Source organism: Vicugna pacos, unplaced genomic scaffold (genome assembly GCF_048564905.1).
Source record: "Vicugna pacos unplaced genomic scaffold, VicPac4 scaffold_397, whole genome shotgun sequence".
NCBI lineage: Eukaryota > Metazoa > Chordata > Mammalia > Artiodactyla > Camelidae > Vicugna > Vicugna pacos.
The window spans coordinates 4,397-20,810 of record NW_027329075.1 but is presented as its reverse complement, the minus strand read 5'-3'; the positions used below and the strand labels follow the sequence as shown (position 1 = coordinate 20,810).

Below are 16,414 nucleotides of genomic sequence, written 5' to 3'. Positions count from 1 at the left end.
AGAAACAGTACCACATATTGTTTAATGAAACACATAAACATTTTATATGTAATAAAGTATGCATGGGGATTTTATTTGCCAGGTCCAGCATAGTCATTACTTTTGCTAGGGGAGGTGAGAAAAGATTGGAGAGAACACTGAGCTCTTCCATGGTACGTGTCATTAATGTTTTTATTTAGATGAAAGATCTGAGACAAATATGATGAAATGCTAAAATTAGCTGAAGTTGCTTGGATAATAAATACATCAATGTTGTTTAAATTATCTTTATATTTTGTGTGTGTGTTTCAAATACCTTTTACTTAAACTAAAGGAATAGGGGAAAAAAGATACAAGAAAAAGTCTACCTTTGCCCTGAGCTAGGTGAGTACAGTGTGTCTGTGATGTGGGGAGTCATGTCTGCTGAGGGATAGAGAGCTTGCAGAGCAAGTGGGCTAGATGAGGGCAGTAATATACAGCCCATAACCTCTGAGAATAAGGTAAGAATTGTAGTTAATAGTATATGAAACACCCTAAGTTATACACACCAGCATATGAAATGCATAACCACGGCAGCCATGGAATTCATAAAAAGGGTACAAGATCTGGAGATTGGATTAGGATGCCATGTACCAAAAACAAACAAACAAAAACAAAATCTCTGGTTACTAGTAACTTCAACACGTATTTACTGACAAATTGTAAAAGTTTCCAAAATAAGGCTAACCCTGGTAGTGCTATCTTGAAGCTGAAAACTAATAAATCTGACTACTACCAGAGAAAGTATGATGTCACTTAGGACCCAAACAGGATCTTGTATAGGGCCACACTGAATGCCAAGGACAGAGTCAGCACAAGCATCCAGTCTTTTCAAGCCCTTTCCTCCCTACACAGGGAAATCTGTGCATCTGCAGCCAAATGAAGATTTAAGCTCTGGCAGCCTTGGCTCTGCCCCCATCAAACTAGAGCTCACTGAACTGTTTGATCATAAGTAGCTTCTTTGATTTTTAAACTGGTTAAATATGATGAAACTCTGTGCAGCAACTTGCAAATGAACCCCCCAGAAAGACAAAGGCCTTTGAAATGGACATTTCAAATGAGCTAAGTAGGCAGAGAAGCCTGCAAGTAATTCTTCACATTTCATGGGGACTTGGCTTTTCATGAATTCATCTCAGTGTCATCGTTCATACATATTACAGTGTCGGTTCATTAAAATTCTTGATGCAGTGCTGAACCTGGTCAGACTGAAATGGGGCTGACAAACCTCATGTCTGCCGCACAGATAACCAGACCTTATGAAGGTGAAATTAGTTTTCAGGAGCTGTACTGCTCACTTGATTGATTCCGTCTTAGAAGTCATATGACTTAATGTTTCCTGCTTGGGCTGCCTCTGTCATGCAAACATGACCTGATAACACATTGTCAGGAGTGCTCCAGAGAGCTAACAGCAATCTAACATCTTTCTACTGAGTGTGAAGTTCCATCTGAAATGTGCATATTTGATAAGCAGCTCGTCTTCTCTCTGTCCTTTTCATTTTCAGAAAGTTAATCTTCTCTGCTCTAGTGAGTGCAGTGGGGAGATGAGGTGGGCAGACACGCCGCAGGTGGCCCCAAACTCTGGCAAGTCAGGGAAGCTTACTGTCTGGAGGCCATCCTATCTGGACATCACTTCCAAGAAGCAGCCAGACAAGGAGTGACAACACAGGTCCACTGTCATGTTCAGAAGGATAGCATTTTCATTTCAGAAGGACTCAGGGGAAGAAAATGAAATAAGGGCGTTTCATTCCTGAGTGTTATTTGACTTTGTTGTCACAGATTCATTTAACCATCTCTCCACCATGGCAAAAATCTGTATTGTATATTCAGGCTAAAATATACAATGTATTCTTCTGAATAGGAGGTGGCTGACCTCACAGAATTTTAATGCTGGAATTCATATAGAAGCCTCCTTTTATATCCCATTTCATAGATGAGCAAATCTAAGCTCAGAAAGGCTTAGTGGTTCATCCAGTCACACAACTATGTTAGTGGTAGATCCAGGACTAGGGCTCAGATCTCCAGATTCAGCTTCATTCTGCTGGCACTCCATTGCACTGACCCTCACCAGAAATCTGACATGAGCTTCAAAGTGATTCTAAGCAGACAGTCACATTTGGATCCAGGGTAACAGCTTCTCATTCCTGATCGAGGCTTCAAATTTTCTCACATAATAACATCATTTTACACTAAACTTAACACATTACGAAGTGCAACCACAGACATTACCTCATTGTCTTTCACAAAGAAATGTTATGTGACACAGCAAGCAAAGCATGGTTCTCATTTCACCAGTAAAGAAACTGAGAACGACAGAAGTACCTGCATTGTCACTCGTTGGCTAGTTGCCTCTTGGAAGTGATATCCAGACACACTGGCTTCTAGACATTAAGCTCTCCCTCAGAGTTTGGGGCCACCTGCAGCATGTCTGCCCAACTCATTACCCCACTGCACTCATTTGCTCAAGGTCAACTAGAAGGTACTTGAAGGAGTTGGATGGAGATAACCAAAGAAGAGATAGACATAGGAATCCAAGAATCAGAATATCCAACACTGAAGAGTGGCCAAGTGTCAGCTATGCTACCAAACTGGAGAGCAACCAAGCCAGACAAAACCAAGAGGACAGGTGGCTCCAGAAAGAAGTCTCCAAGAAAATAATAAAACCAAAATGATGAATTATCTGATATATTTGATCACTGATAAAAGAATATGTATTTGTGGCCAACAGATCTGAAGGAGAATTTTGAAAAAAAGAAAAAGGTACATAGAAAGATAAGTGAATTTTAAAAAAAGACAGTAATTGTCCCCAGGAAAAATTCAAAAGGAAGCATTGTTCTGATTGACTTCTTAGTTTAATTAAATAACACTAAAAAGTCATAATAATTTGATCACTGACTTTAGATTAACCAAGAGATGTAATATAAATACACCGAGAGGATACTGGAAGGTGTAGGTGTAGTCGTAGCAGAGATGGGAATATATGAGAGCCAAATTCTCATTTCCATAAAAGGAACTCAATAAACGATATTTAAAGTTGATACACCTGTTAGTTTTTGCTGCACAGCAAACAACTACAAATGTTAATGGCTCAAAACAAGAAGCGTTTTATGTGCTCAAGATACTGAGGGGTAATAATTTAGGCTGTGCTTAAATGGGATGATTTATCCCTATTCCATCTGATGTCAGCTAGGCTCATTCATCTGTCTGTGGTCCGCTGAAAGCCGATGGCTTCATGCATGTATGTACTTGGAAGTTGGCTGGCTGTCATCTGGGTCAATGGAAGCAACTGGGCAAGCCTGGGCTTGTATACATGGTGGTAGCCACAGGATTCTCAAGTGCAGTAATGAAACAAACCCCAATTTCAAGCCTCTGCTTGCATCATGTTTGCTAACGTCACATTGGCCAAAACGAGACACACAGCCAAGTCCAGATTCAAAGGGTACAGAAATACATGCTACCTCTTCAGGAAGAAGCTATCAAATTACACTGAAAAATTGATTAAGTTCAAGGGTGGAATGAATTTGTGGCCATTTCTGAAATCTGCCACAACAGAAACTGAATAGATAATTTTATTTTAAATATGAACTGAAAAACTAGAATTAAGCAGTTCTACTGTACAAATCACAAATACATACCAACAGGACAACTTGAGACAGAATGGCTACTTTAATATTACTTGAGTGAATACATGTAGTCAGGATGAAATTTCCAATGATGATATTTGACAGAATTTCAAAAAGCCCTGCATTTAAAACTACTCAGAAAACAAGATAATGTGCTCCAGAAATCATGTTAGGTAACACAGAACATGGATCTAGGAAATTCCAGTGACAGTTGCTATGGACTGAATATGACCCTAAGAATTCATATGTTGAAACTCTAATCCTCAATGTGATAGTATTTAGAGATGAGGTCTTTGGGAGGTAATTAGGTCATGAGGATGGAGCCCTCCTGATGGGATTAGTGGTCTTCTAAGAGATAAGTGAGAGCTTGAGTTCTTTTTCTCTCACTGCCAAGTGAGGATACAAGGAGAAGGCTGTCTACAAACCAGGAAGAGTGCTCTCAAGAACTGAACTGGCCAGCACCTTAAGCTTGGATGTCTCAGCCTCCAGAGCTTTGAGAAATAAGTATTTGTTGTCCACTTCACCCAGTCCATAGTAATTTGTTATAGCAGCCCAAGATGACTGAGACAATAGTTCAACTATTTCAGGAAATACGTGTTTAGAAAAATCAGTATTTATTAATTAGTATGTTATTTTACGTGATTTAAACATGTATCTTAAATAAATTATAAATTAAATATCACCATTAGGCATTAAGTATCTACAGGTAATCAATTTGACCAAAACCTTTTACTTTAATCTCCTATTGAAAAAGTGTTAACTGCCTTCTATTTGGTGGTATTTGGGTTTTCGGATGCATTATACATATACATACCAAAATATTAATAGAAGTTATTTCTTGGTAACCAAACTGTCAAGAACTTTAGAAATCTTTCATTGGGATTATCTCGTTTTCTAAAGTAAATATATATTATGACTTTAACAGTGGTAACCAATGCTCACTGTACCAGCTTCAGGTCCTTAGTTCAAACCCCAAGCTTCCATGCCAGAGAAGATTTTTCCCTAATTTCCTCAGTCTCCAACATCACTAAGATCATCACCATCTCATCAGATTATTTCAGGTCACCTTTGTTCTGTCAGTTTTCCTAAAGATACTGAAGGGAGGCACTGGCGGTGGCTGAAGGGTGATGTGTGTTGATTAGTTATCGTGAGTAGTGATTACTGACTCCTAGGTGTCAGCCCTGGAAGCGCTTGGTGTAGACAGAAGGAAGAAAGCCCTACTCGTGTAAGATGAAGCTATCTACTGTCTCACACCGGGTCCTGGCAAAGTGAAGTGTCCTCTCACATGAAGACTGAGTGTTTGAGGTTAGTTACTGAGGATCAAACAGTGCCCCTTGTGGAGATTCTTCAAACAAACCAGAGAAAAAATTAGGTATGAAGGTCATGAAACATTTGTGTGTTCTGCTTGTGGCAGTGGTTAAAATTCCTAAAACTGAACACAAACACAAAAACTCAATTTTCCTATAGGATCATTTAAAAATAAAATTTAAACAACATATTTGTCATAGAAAAAACTAGGCCCACATTCCTCTAGGATAGTAAAGGCTCAACGTCTTTAAAACCAATACAAAGAGGAACTGTCTGATTTTCACTCCCTGGGAAGAATGTTTGTATTACATCCTGAATAAGATATCCTCCCTTTAGAATAGACCGAAGTGCCACAAACAACAAAAATCATAAAGCCACTGAATATCCATATCAAAAGAAAACGAACATCCCTATCTTACTGCCTATAAAATAATGTTAATTTTTAAATTCATTCCATTATTCCCATTGGAATATCAATTTCCTGAATTTTGCCTTTTTAAAATACAACTCCATTAGCAACCAACATCATACCCCACACCGAGCTCATTGTTTAGCACACAGTAAGCAGGCAGCAAATATATGTTAAATTAATTAATAATTTATATTTGTTCCCAAATTGTCATATTCTGATGAAGTCAACACACTAAAATTTCTCTATCAATCACCCAATAAATTACTTATCACTAGTGTCATCAGTGACCCTGTAGAGCAAAGGCAAGCAAAACAAGTCCACAATTGTGTGCATTCAGTAGCCTCTACCCATTCATCTTCACATATATTGGGTATGGGCTGGTGTCTGGTTCTACCGCTCCAGCCTCTTGGAAGAGAGATAAAAGGTTCGTGTATCAAAGAGAGCATAGCGACATTACGGGCTGTGTTTAAGAATTCTGAACATTTCACATTTCACAGTCTGGACAAAGGAAGTGGAAAATAATATCTTAATTACCAAACACCTGTCTTTTTCTCTTGCTTCTTCTCCAGTGTCACCAGTTCACAAAACCCAAATCTACTAATATTATTTAGCATCACTCAGGATGCTTTGTTTTTATCAGAGCACCAAGCTTACCTCCAGAGAGGAAAACAGGAGAAGCCGTTCTTCAATGTAGTCACATCTCAGAGGACAGAAACCTGAAATGGACACAAACTTTATAACCTAATCCACAACTGCAAGAACTCTGAACTCTGACTATTTTACTTCTTTCCCTTTCAGCTTAGGGAATATCATGTTGCTGACTTAAGGTGAGGAGTGATGAACGAGTGGTCCTGGTTAGTCCAGAGCCTCATCAGCCCTTCCCAGGGCAAACTGCTTCTTGCTTGTCCGGAACCAAGCCTAGGCTGCAGCCACTGGCAGAAGATTTTTATTACAGGTAAGGCAATCAGTGGAATGGGGTTGAAATCTCCAAACAGTTTTTCCATCTGTGACATCAGTTCTATTTGGGAGCAGAGGTGATAGGCCTGTGTGTTTGCCTGAGTGTTTGCTCTGATTCACGGAGCACAGGCATTCCCAGTGTATCACCCCGCCTACTCACCACGCACTTTCAGCTTGCTGAGGTTCATGTCATAAATGCAACTATAAACCTGGCCATGTTTATTGTGTGTCCCAATTCCCTTCTCTTTTTAACAAGAGAAACTGTCCTTTATTGGTCCCTCTTCCCTAACACATTTGAGAAATTTCCTCTAGGTTTGAAGCATTCATTCATTTTCCTTTGAAATCCTCTAGATGCATTTTTCAGATCAGCCACTAGATGCCCAGATGCCAAAATAAAACTCTCGCAGGTTTTCTGAGGAAAATAATGGTTTTGCAATTTAACAAAAGTGGATTTTTCTCAACCATGTTATCCAGAGGCCTGGGCAAAGTTTTCAGGTACTTAAGGAGTTTGTTTGTTTGTTTTTTAATGTACTGAGCAATGTAATTATATAGATTAGGGGGAAAGTTCTCAAACCAAGAATTATCAGAAATAAAAAATCCCAGGAGCTGACTACTGTCACTGACTTCATTGACAATATAGAGCTAGAAAAAACTGCCTTAGAACCCAGGGCCCAAGTCTCAATTTTCACCTTCATGAAAAATTTTCCACCTGCCACACTCCCTGGCTTACCTGTAACAACACCTAGAACACCAGGGTCTGAACTCTAGCAGAAATCAAGGTGGGAAACCAGGACCTCGAATCTCCCTAACACAGGTAGTTAATATCATAATTTCATCGTCAGCGTCCTTTTTTATTGGCATTTTCTGCTTTTGTTCTTTTGCAGGATAAATGAGTTCCACTCTGGCTAGATTTTACGTGGGACACCGTCAATCTACCATGCATCTAGACACCAGTGATGGGCTGCAAAAAACCTCGGAATCACAGCCTCAGAAGTGCTAGTGAAGGAACAGGGTTGGATTTGCCTGATGCATCGAGGTGACTTGGAAAGGGAGAGAGAGAACTAAGCACACTATAAAATTTTCAACAAAGCATGGTTCAAAACAATGGAAGAAAAACACTGTGCAGATAAATTAAAATCACCCAACCAGCCTCAGGCCCATCCTGGCTAAAATGAACCATCTGAATAAGATATTTCCTGCCTCACTCACAGCCTACCTCCACGTGGCCCGGGGCATCTCACCTTTTGCCAGGGTTAAGTCTCAACATTTGCGGTCCAGGTCAAATTTCCTCCTTGGTCTTAGGGTAAGGAGGAAGCTGTTTAACCCCTTCCTGCCAAGACTGCTTCTGCCAGACTTCCTTTCTGGCTCCGGAGAATTTGGGGTGACTGTCAGGTACAGGTGACCTACACATCACCCCAGGTTCTGATCTAGCTATATGGCTACAAGCCATCAAAAAATGAGTCGAGATACTTAGATTTTTCCACTGTCGCCTTGGCAAGAAAGAAAGAACTTGGCAAGTGAAAGCTGAGCACCAGCAAGATGTGTGAATTCCAAAGTAGCGAGCGCCCCATCACGGAAAGTGTTCACGATGAGGCAGTGTAGCCCCTGCCCAGGCTGCTGAGGAAGTGGTTCCTGAATTGGGGGAATGATTAGCCCCCGAGACCTCATTTAGTATTTCCCCTCCGTGTCTATGTTTCTGTTATTTTTGCAGACCACATTCTGAGAAGTGAAAAGGGCAGGTCCAGAGTTTGGAAGCCATAAAGAGTAATGATATACAAAAAAAAAAAAAAAGAGGGAGAGAGAGAGAGATTTTTCCCCAAGATGGCAAGTGGTTGTACAAGGTTACTAAGGTTAACTAGTTCCCTAACAAGTTCCTATATAAGCCTGAAAAACATTTGCTTTAAAAAACACCTGGGGAGAATGACACCACATTTTCTTTAGTAACTGTTCCTATACAGAGCAATGCTTCCTATCAAATATTGACACTTAAGTCATCCAGACAATTCTAGAATCACTTATTTTAAGAATTAAGTAAATTGCCTGACTGGGAAAGGGAAACTTAAGTCAAGCTTCTTGCTGGCGAATGCTAAACCAGGCGTCTGACAATGCTGACCCTACTATTCAAATATTCTGTGTCTTCTAGAAATGCAATCCATATATTCCCACCACATGTCAAGGAGGAGCTTCTTCTGTGTCAGCAGAGGCAAAGGAATGTGTGGAGTTCCCTGTCATGTTGCAGAGGCAGAGGGTGGCCAAAAGGATAAGCCACCTGCACACATCCCTCCCTAGAACAAGAGACCTGGGCAGAATGCTTGTGCTACTTACTCAGTATCATATGTCAAGTAGTTGGAAGACCCTTTACACTCAGAGGGACTATGGAGATTTGTCCATTTACCAACCTATGGTGTTTGCTACATGTCATCCAAATTCAAGGCTTATGGAAAAGCCACCTTCCCTGAGTGACATCCATCCAGAACAGGATCAAGGTCTGGGACTGGAGCCATGGTCACCCCAAGATTCATTCATGCCTCAACTGGCTACAAATTCCTCTCCAACAGACGGCTGTTTTTTTACAGCAGAAAATTTCAGCCATAAAATCTGCCTGCTCTTTCCTTCCCTATGAGAGTCTTATAAAATGCCCTATGGCCTGTGTATACAATTGAACTTTCACTCAAGTAAAAAATCATTATCACTATCCTCCTGAAAGGTATTCTGGGAGATTCTTGCCATCATGACGTTATCGTTTCTCCAACAACATATTTTCTCACAATCAAACACTGATATGAAGGAAGCCTCAATGAGAATGATGCTGGGGATAGCAGAATGATGCTGGCTCCCCTGTAATGTGTTCATTCGTTTACTTATTCCTCCATGCATTTGACCTTGACTTATCAAGCGCTGACTATGTGTGGGGCACAGTGTCAGTACAGAGATGAGCGAGGTCCACAGTCCCTACTTAGCATAGGACTTTGTGTAAACTCAGCCTAGCAAGTGGTACAGTGGAGTCAGGGACAGAGTATAATGGGAACAAGGAGCATGTGCAGAAAGAAATAGCCTGTCTCAGTCTGAGGAAGAACTGTCATTTTCAGCCTAAGAGCTGAGCGGGGGGGGGGGGGGGGGGGGGATGGAGAGCCAGAGTGACAAAGGCATGGAGGCCTGAGCCTGCCAGGCATTTGGTTTACGGAGAGGATGGGGGTGCAGGCGAAGGTGACAGAACCTGAAGCTAGACAGGCAGGCGGCAGTCAGAAACTGGAGAGTTTGCATGACTTTGCCCTAAAGTTCTGATGAATCACTGAAGAGTTTTAAGAAAGGGGGTGGATAGCATGATTAGATCTGTGTTCTAGAAAGATCACACACCGTGGCAGCCAGCACAATGCACCATAATGGGAAACGAGAAGATCAGAGGAAAGGAAAACTTCTCAAAGGCCCCAGCAAGGAAAATTCTAAGGCGATGGTAGTGAAGATGAAAAGGAGAATGAGTCAGAAGGCAGATTCACCTGTTTTAGTCGACCAAATAGATGTGGGGGTTCCGGAAGTAGGAGGAATCTGTTTATTTCTGGGTATCTGGTATAGTCCAGGATGTGGCCCTCATACTGAGATACACAAATACATACGTATATAAAATCACTATATTGCATACCTTAATATGTGTAACGTTATATGTCAATTGGATGTCAAAAAAAGCTGGAAAAATACTCAAAATATGCTCAGGTAGACACTAGTATGATTTCTATTGTTAGGACATAATACAGAATTGGGATTTACCCCTGGGGAAGAAATAAGCAACTGAGTAATTTTTAGTAGCGAGTGGTCATTCTGACAGCAGTAGGGAGAGTAAACTCTAGTTTGGTGAGAGAGAGCAGGCAGGGGCAGCTGGTGATAATCATGGGGGCGTTAGACACAGGAGTGGTGAGACTGAAGGTCTGCCTTGAAGGAAGCGCCTCAAGTTATCAGTCAGAAAGGAAACAGAAGAACCAAGAATGGCTCCTCATGATTTTGGGTTTGTTTTTTTGTTTTTTATATTATCCTGAGAAACCATGAGCCTTTTCAGTAAGATATTAATATAATGAATGCTAATGTTTATGAAGCATTATATATATGTATATATGTATTTTTTGACTCATTTCAATCTCACTTAACCCTGCAGGTTAGCATTTTTATTACTCCTAGTTCCTAGATAAAAAAACTTAGAGCGGTTAATAGCTAGTCACTAAATCAAAGAACATTCTTATACTTTATATCATTTTGATTTAAATTCTCACATCAACTATACAATGTCTTTAATGCAGATATTATTATTCTTATTTCAGAATGAATCTAACTTGTCCTCAAATTGATTAGGACAATTAACCTGAAAATCAGTTGCAAAGATGAGATTGTAATTAGAGTTTCTTCAGTTCATATTGTTGTCTTTTCCAAGGGCTTTAGATACAACATTAGAATTGAGAGTTCTGTTTGAGTCTTATACATCCAGGTGGCAGCATCATGACTCAACGTAGCTTAAATGTGCACTAGAGTATCTTAACGCATGATTCCTGAAAGTTTAAGGGGATATCTGACAATACTGGTTGAATTTATGGTTGGTTGTCATGCATACGGAAGAGACAGGGCTAGCCAAACTCGATCCCCAATCACGTCTACGACACCCACAGGTTCTCAGTAGGAAGGAGTGCCTGACTGTGGAGCCTAGGCACGGGTAGCTTGTTTAATTCCAAATTCTCAGCCTTGGCAAGTAGCCTGGGCTAGGGACAAGCATTGACCTTATTTTTCCTTTTTTTAAACTTGAGAAAATAGTTCACACAATACCTTTCTAGCAATGCATCCCATCCTGATTGAGGGAGAAAATCATGGCTCTTTTGAAGTTTTTCTTCTAGGCAGGTTTCCTTTCCTGTTAAAAACAAAGAAACAACACAAATTTAATTTTAAAGAAGATGTGTCCAAAATTCTCTTTTAGGAATGAGGAAGTCCTATGTTACAGTTCCACGGCCGTGCAGTCCAGTTCTTGAGAATGTGAGCTTTCACTGCAGACCTGGATTTTAGTCCCAGCTCTGTCACTTGGCCAACTGGTTAACCTTTCAGAGGCTCAATTCCCTCGTGTTTAAAATGGGAAAACTAAAATTCAGCTATATTTTATAGCTGAATCTGCAACTAATGTCTTCTTTGTTTTGTAGCAATCAGCAAAAAAAAAAGGGAAAGGGGAGAAAAAGGGAGCCCAGACAGCAACTGAATGGAAACCTGCGCACCTACTTGGCGAGGAGGAGGTGCTATCAGGAATCTATACAGAGTAAGTTTTAGTTAATGCTAATAAGCACATCTTGTTGGATTGACTTCTTGTTTATTAGCCAAAGATAATAATTGCATTTTAAACTAAAAGTGTATTACAACTGTCATTAGCCTTGTCAAACTGCTAAATTTGAAAAATGCTAATACAATTTTCACTTCAAAAATCACGTTATCTCCTTGATCCTTCCCCCACATCCTTTCTCTTTACTGCTGCTTGCTGAACGGCATACTACCTTTTTAATTCTGCATCTTTGTTTCATAGCACTCTCATTTGTATTCCTAAAATCAGATGTTCCTTTCATAGAACACAATATCCTAATTAAAATATTAAAAGATGCTTTTTGAATGAAGAGAATTCACACTGCCATAAAAAATGCTCAGAGTGATGCAGGATTTTTCCTTTTTATATTTCAATGATTCTCTCTAAATTATTTCTAGTTATGGAATTAACCCTCTTAGCCTTCAGGGTGCATTAAAACTGTGGAAGAGGAACAGGCAGCAAAATGAATTCAAGCAAAAAGAAAGTGTTGAAATCATAGTAAAATTCTGAAAAAATATTTTACATTTTTATTTTCTAATTAACCCCCACCAAGGTGTCTTATTGTTTTGATTGACTGTTTCATTTGGCCTCCTTCAATTTGCAGGGCAGGGCTAAGCACATTTTGGGTTCACAGCTCATTGTTTTTCTATTTGTGGAAATCCAGTCCCTTGTGTCATTTGACTTTCTTTCCTTTCTCCATTCTCATCCCACTCACTTTTACTGAGGTGTTTGAAATCCTTACAATTTTCTCTTAAATATCTTTTGTAATTATACATATTTTAAGTTAGCTAAATGATGCCTTATTCTGTTTCCTACTCTCGACTCAACACTATGACTTTGAGGTCTGGATATTATTGCTGAATGTATCTGTATATTCTAGATATATTTGTGAAACATTTGTAGACTTTTTCTTTATTCTGTATTTTACAATTACCTCTATTGTGTCATTTTATAAAAAGAAATTTGGTTTTTTTTTTTTTAAGTCTAAGTTATCCTTTGTCTTATTTAGTTAATACTTCCTTATATGGTTAGACCTCTGGGTCTTCTCACCCTAAAAGTTGACTGTGTGGCCTCAGCCAATCAGATATTTTCTATTTTCCTCTTCCTTGCTCTTTATTCTTTATCCTATAAAAGTTTCTTGCCTTCTACCCATTTTGCAGTTCTCCGCAATAAGACAGTCCACTTCATGAAATGTGAAATAAAATTTGTTTATATCATCTAAATTGTCTTCTTTAATGATTTTAACAGCAGAATGAGTAAAAAGAAACAAATTTAGTTTAACGTGAATCTACTGTATATTATAGACATTACCTAGAACCTTTAAATGATTTCACCAAGTACTATCTTGTTAAATTTGAAAGAAATTTCAAGTCTGAGTAGAATGAATAAAACTTTTACTGAGGTCTAGAATCTCATAATGCCAATTAAAATAAAGTAAGATGAGAGAGCAAATCAAAAATACCTGTGGGGAAAAATATCTTTCTTGGTAGATTCTTCAATTTATTTGGACAAGGGTCAGGCAAAATATTAACCTGTAGTATGTGGGTTTTAATTTTGAGGTTTCAGATTCATTCAAAACCACAGTAATTTACAAGTAAGAGGAGGAAAATATATAATTCTTTTGATAATTAAAAATTTATGAAACAAAGTCAAGAAAAATACATAATTAGGCCTTCTAAACCAACTGGAGAAATTTAATTCATTATACTTCCTCAGACATTGAGCAACTTGTTATAAATCTGATATTAAATCAAAGAAAAAACAATAATATATTCCTTTATAATCTTAATCTCCTTCTTATACTCCCTTTTTTGGTTAATGTTACCAAGTCTATTTAGGGAACCAGACCAGAAATAAGGAAGCACTTCCATTTCCCAAATCATAAGTATCTTTTAAAATGCATATTTGAAATAGGTCCTCACTAAATCACACTTGTTAAACGAATGAATAAATAAATAGAAGTCCATCTAATTCTACTATTGGAACTAGATGAAGACCAGAGAAATAGTCTGTCATTTTTTTTAAATTGCCCCAAGAATTTGAGAATACATAGACCCACAAGAAAATACTTTCTTCCTCAGTTGAGTAATTAAATCAGGTAATGTATGTAAACCAACGACTACCTTGTCTGTGCGACATTCGACCTCCGTTCTCCCGCTGAATTTGGCGCCGAAAGCTCGGGATGGCGGCAGCTTGGGCAGCGGCGGCGGCGGCGGCGGCGGCGGCGGCGGCGGGGGAACCGGCGGCGGCGGCAGCGGCGAGGGAAGCGGCGGCGGCGGCGGCAGCAGCGGCGGCGGCCGCGGCCGCGGCAGAGGAAGCGGCGGCGGCGGCAGCGGCGAGGGAAGCGGCGGCGGCGGCGGCGGCGGAGGCAGCGGCGAGGGAAGCAGCGGCGGCGGCAGCGGCGAGGGAAGCGGCAGCGGCGGCGGCCGCGGCAGAGGAAGCGGCGGCGGCGGCAGCAGCGGCGAGGGAAGCGGCGGAGGCAGCAGCGGAGGCCGCGGCGAGGGAAGCGGCGGCGGCGGCGAGGGAAGCGGCGGCGGTAGCGGCGGCGCCCGCGGCCGCGGCAGAGGAAGCGGCGGCGGCGGCAGCGGCGAGGGAAGCAGCGGCGGCGGCGGCGTCGGCAGCAGCGGAGGCCGCGGCAGAGGAAGCGGCGGCCGCGGCGAGGGAAGCGGCGGCGGCAGCGGCGGCGCCCGCGGCCGCGGCAGAGGAAGCGGCGGCAGCGGCGAGGGAAGCAGCGGCGGCGGCGGCGGCAGTGGCGAGGGAAGCGGCGGCGGCAGCGGCGGCGCCCGCGGCCGCGGCAGAGGAAGCGGCGGCGGCGGCGGCAGCGGCGAGGGAAGCAGCGGCGGCGGCGGCGGCAGCAGCGGAGGCCGCGGCAGAGGAAGCGGCGGCCGCGGCGAGGGAAGCGGCGGCGGCAGCGGCAGCGGCGAGGGAAGCGGCGGCGGCAGCGGCGGCGCCCGCGGCAGAGGAAGCGGCGGCGGCGGCAGCGGCGAGGGAAGCAGCGGCGGCGGCGGCAGCGGCGAGGGAAGCAGCGGCGGCGGCGGCGGCGGCAGCAGCGGAGGCCGCGGCAGAGGAAGCGGCGGCCGCGGCGAGGGAAGCGGCGGCGGCAGCGGCAGCGGCGAGGGAAGCGGCGGCGGCAGCGGCGGCGCCCGCGGCAGAGGAAGCGGCGGCGGCGGCAGCGGCGAGGGAAGCAGCGGCGGCGGCGGCAGCGGCGAGGGAAGCAGCGGCGGCGGCGGCGGCGGCAGCAGCGGAGGCCGCGGCAGAGTAAGCGGCGGCCGCGGCCGCCTGAGCGCATGCGCGCGGACTCCCGCCCCCGCCATCGCGCCTGCGCAGTCGCGCCGCCACAGCTTCTGGAAATTTTCGTCTCACCTGCCGAGGGAGCGACGCCGGGCGGAGTTGAGGAGAATCCGTCCCCGCAGTGTGGAGGGCCGAAGCGGACAGGAACCGCTTCCCTTTGAAAAACGTCTCAGCAGAGTACTGTGACCCTATTACGGCTTTAAGGAAATGTCGTGAAGGACTGGGGAGAAAATGTACTTTCTTTCTGTGAGGAAACAGCACGCAGGAGGAGCCCGGAGGGGAAGGCGCCGACATTTCAAAGGAGCCGAAACTCAGACGGCCTGTGGGGGAGGATGCGCTGAGCCTGCGGAGGTAAGAAGCTGCTTTTCTGTTCTGGGTTCCTTTCTACTTTGCACTAGAAGTACCGTCACTAAGTTATATACGTTCTCAGATAACTCTTTGGAAAGCAAAATCTTAAGTCTTAACAAAGTTCATTTTGCTACAGACTCTTATTTTTTGCTGTTTAATTAGAAGGTACTTCTGACACATTTGATCCAAAGCTCTCATTAAATACCAGCAGGAAAAGCTTTAATGCCAATCATGCAGAAACCACGTGGTTTGACAAATTCTTTTTAATGATCTCCTAAACATATTAAAAGCAGTATCATGGCCAAGAAATGTAAATAAGATGAACCAATTTATACTTATGTAAACATATCATAAGAATTACATTAAAAATTAAACACCATTAAAATTATTTTTATTAGTAAAGTTATGCCCCTTGCACATTGAACTCAAAGAATTATATGTATTTTTCCTACCAAATGTTTATCACTGTTCACAGATATAAATTAGTAAATTCCTGTGGTTTAAAACTCTTAATTAAACTTTAGGATATTTTCTTCTTTTAAAGTTTAATATAAAGTGATAAAAATGTACATATATACAAAGAAAAATGAAATTAGCTATAATTTTGAAATTATAATGCATTTTCTTGGCTCTCATCTGAAAAATATCGTGGAATGAAATATTTATATCAAAATAGCAACACTTTCCTCCATCGTTTATTTCGTCAGTTATATTTGTGGCCCAGTAATTCAACCTTGAGACATTTTTCCAATTTATGTATGTAATTTAAGGAGTTTAAAATTTACCTAGTGACTATTTCAATACTTGTCACTTTATGAATTCTGAGGTGATTTATTTACATGGAAAGAAAGTTGGTGAGTCATTATATTATAAAAGCCGTAATTATAAACCATTAGCTTAAAAGTAGTAAGTATAACTTATTCTTTTGAAAAACTTTAAGAATCCCTAATGTACCACCACCTTTTAAAAAAAATTAACGAAGAACATTTTTGAGATAATTATAGATTCACGTGTATATTTAAGAAAGAATAGACATGGTGCCTGTGTTACCCTTAATCCAGTTTGCCCCATTGGTAACATCTTGCAAAACTACAGTATAGTATCAAAACCAGGAAGCTGGCACAGACATGACTGAGA

At 41.9% G+C, this 16,414-nt stretch overlaps 1 protein-coding gene across 2 annotated transcripts; it reads right to left on the bottom strand.

Annotated features, from left to right (window-relative positions):
- Nucleotides 1–3,210: 3,210 nt before the first annotated feature.
- On the bottom strand, nt 3,211–15,229 carry LOC140695558 (uncharacterized). Of its 2 annotated transcripts, none has more exons than XM_072958270.1 (4): nt 13,762–15,229; nt 11,122–11,203; nt 6,013–6,074; nt 3,211–5,070 (listed from the first exon to the last, which is right to left on the bottom strand). In XM_072958270.1, exons 1-3 carry the CDS (start codon nt 15,221–15,223, stop codon nt 6,053–6,055), a joined length of 1,566 nt encoding a protein of 521 aa, XP_072814371.1. In that variant the 5' UTR covers nt 15,224–15,229; the 3' UTR covers nt 3,211–5,070; nt 6,013–6,052. The 2 variants fall into 2 exon arrangements, with proteins under 2 accessions (XP_072814371.1, XP_072814372.1); XM_072958271.1 differs by lacking the exon at nt 3,211–5,070 and adding an exon at nt 5,093–5,763.
- Nucleotides 15,230–16,414: the final 1,185 nt, after the last annotated feature.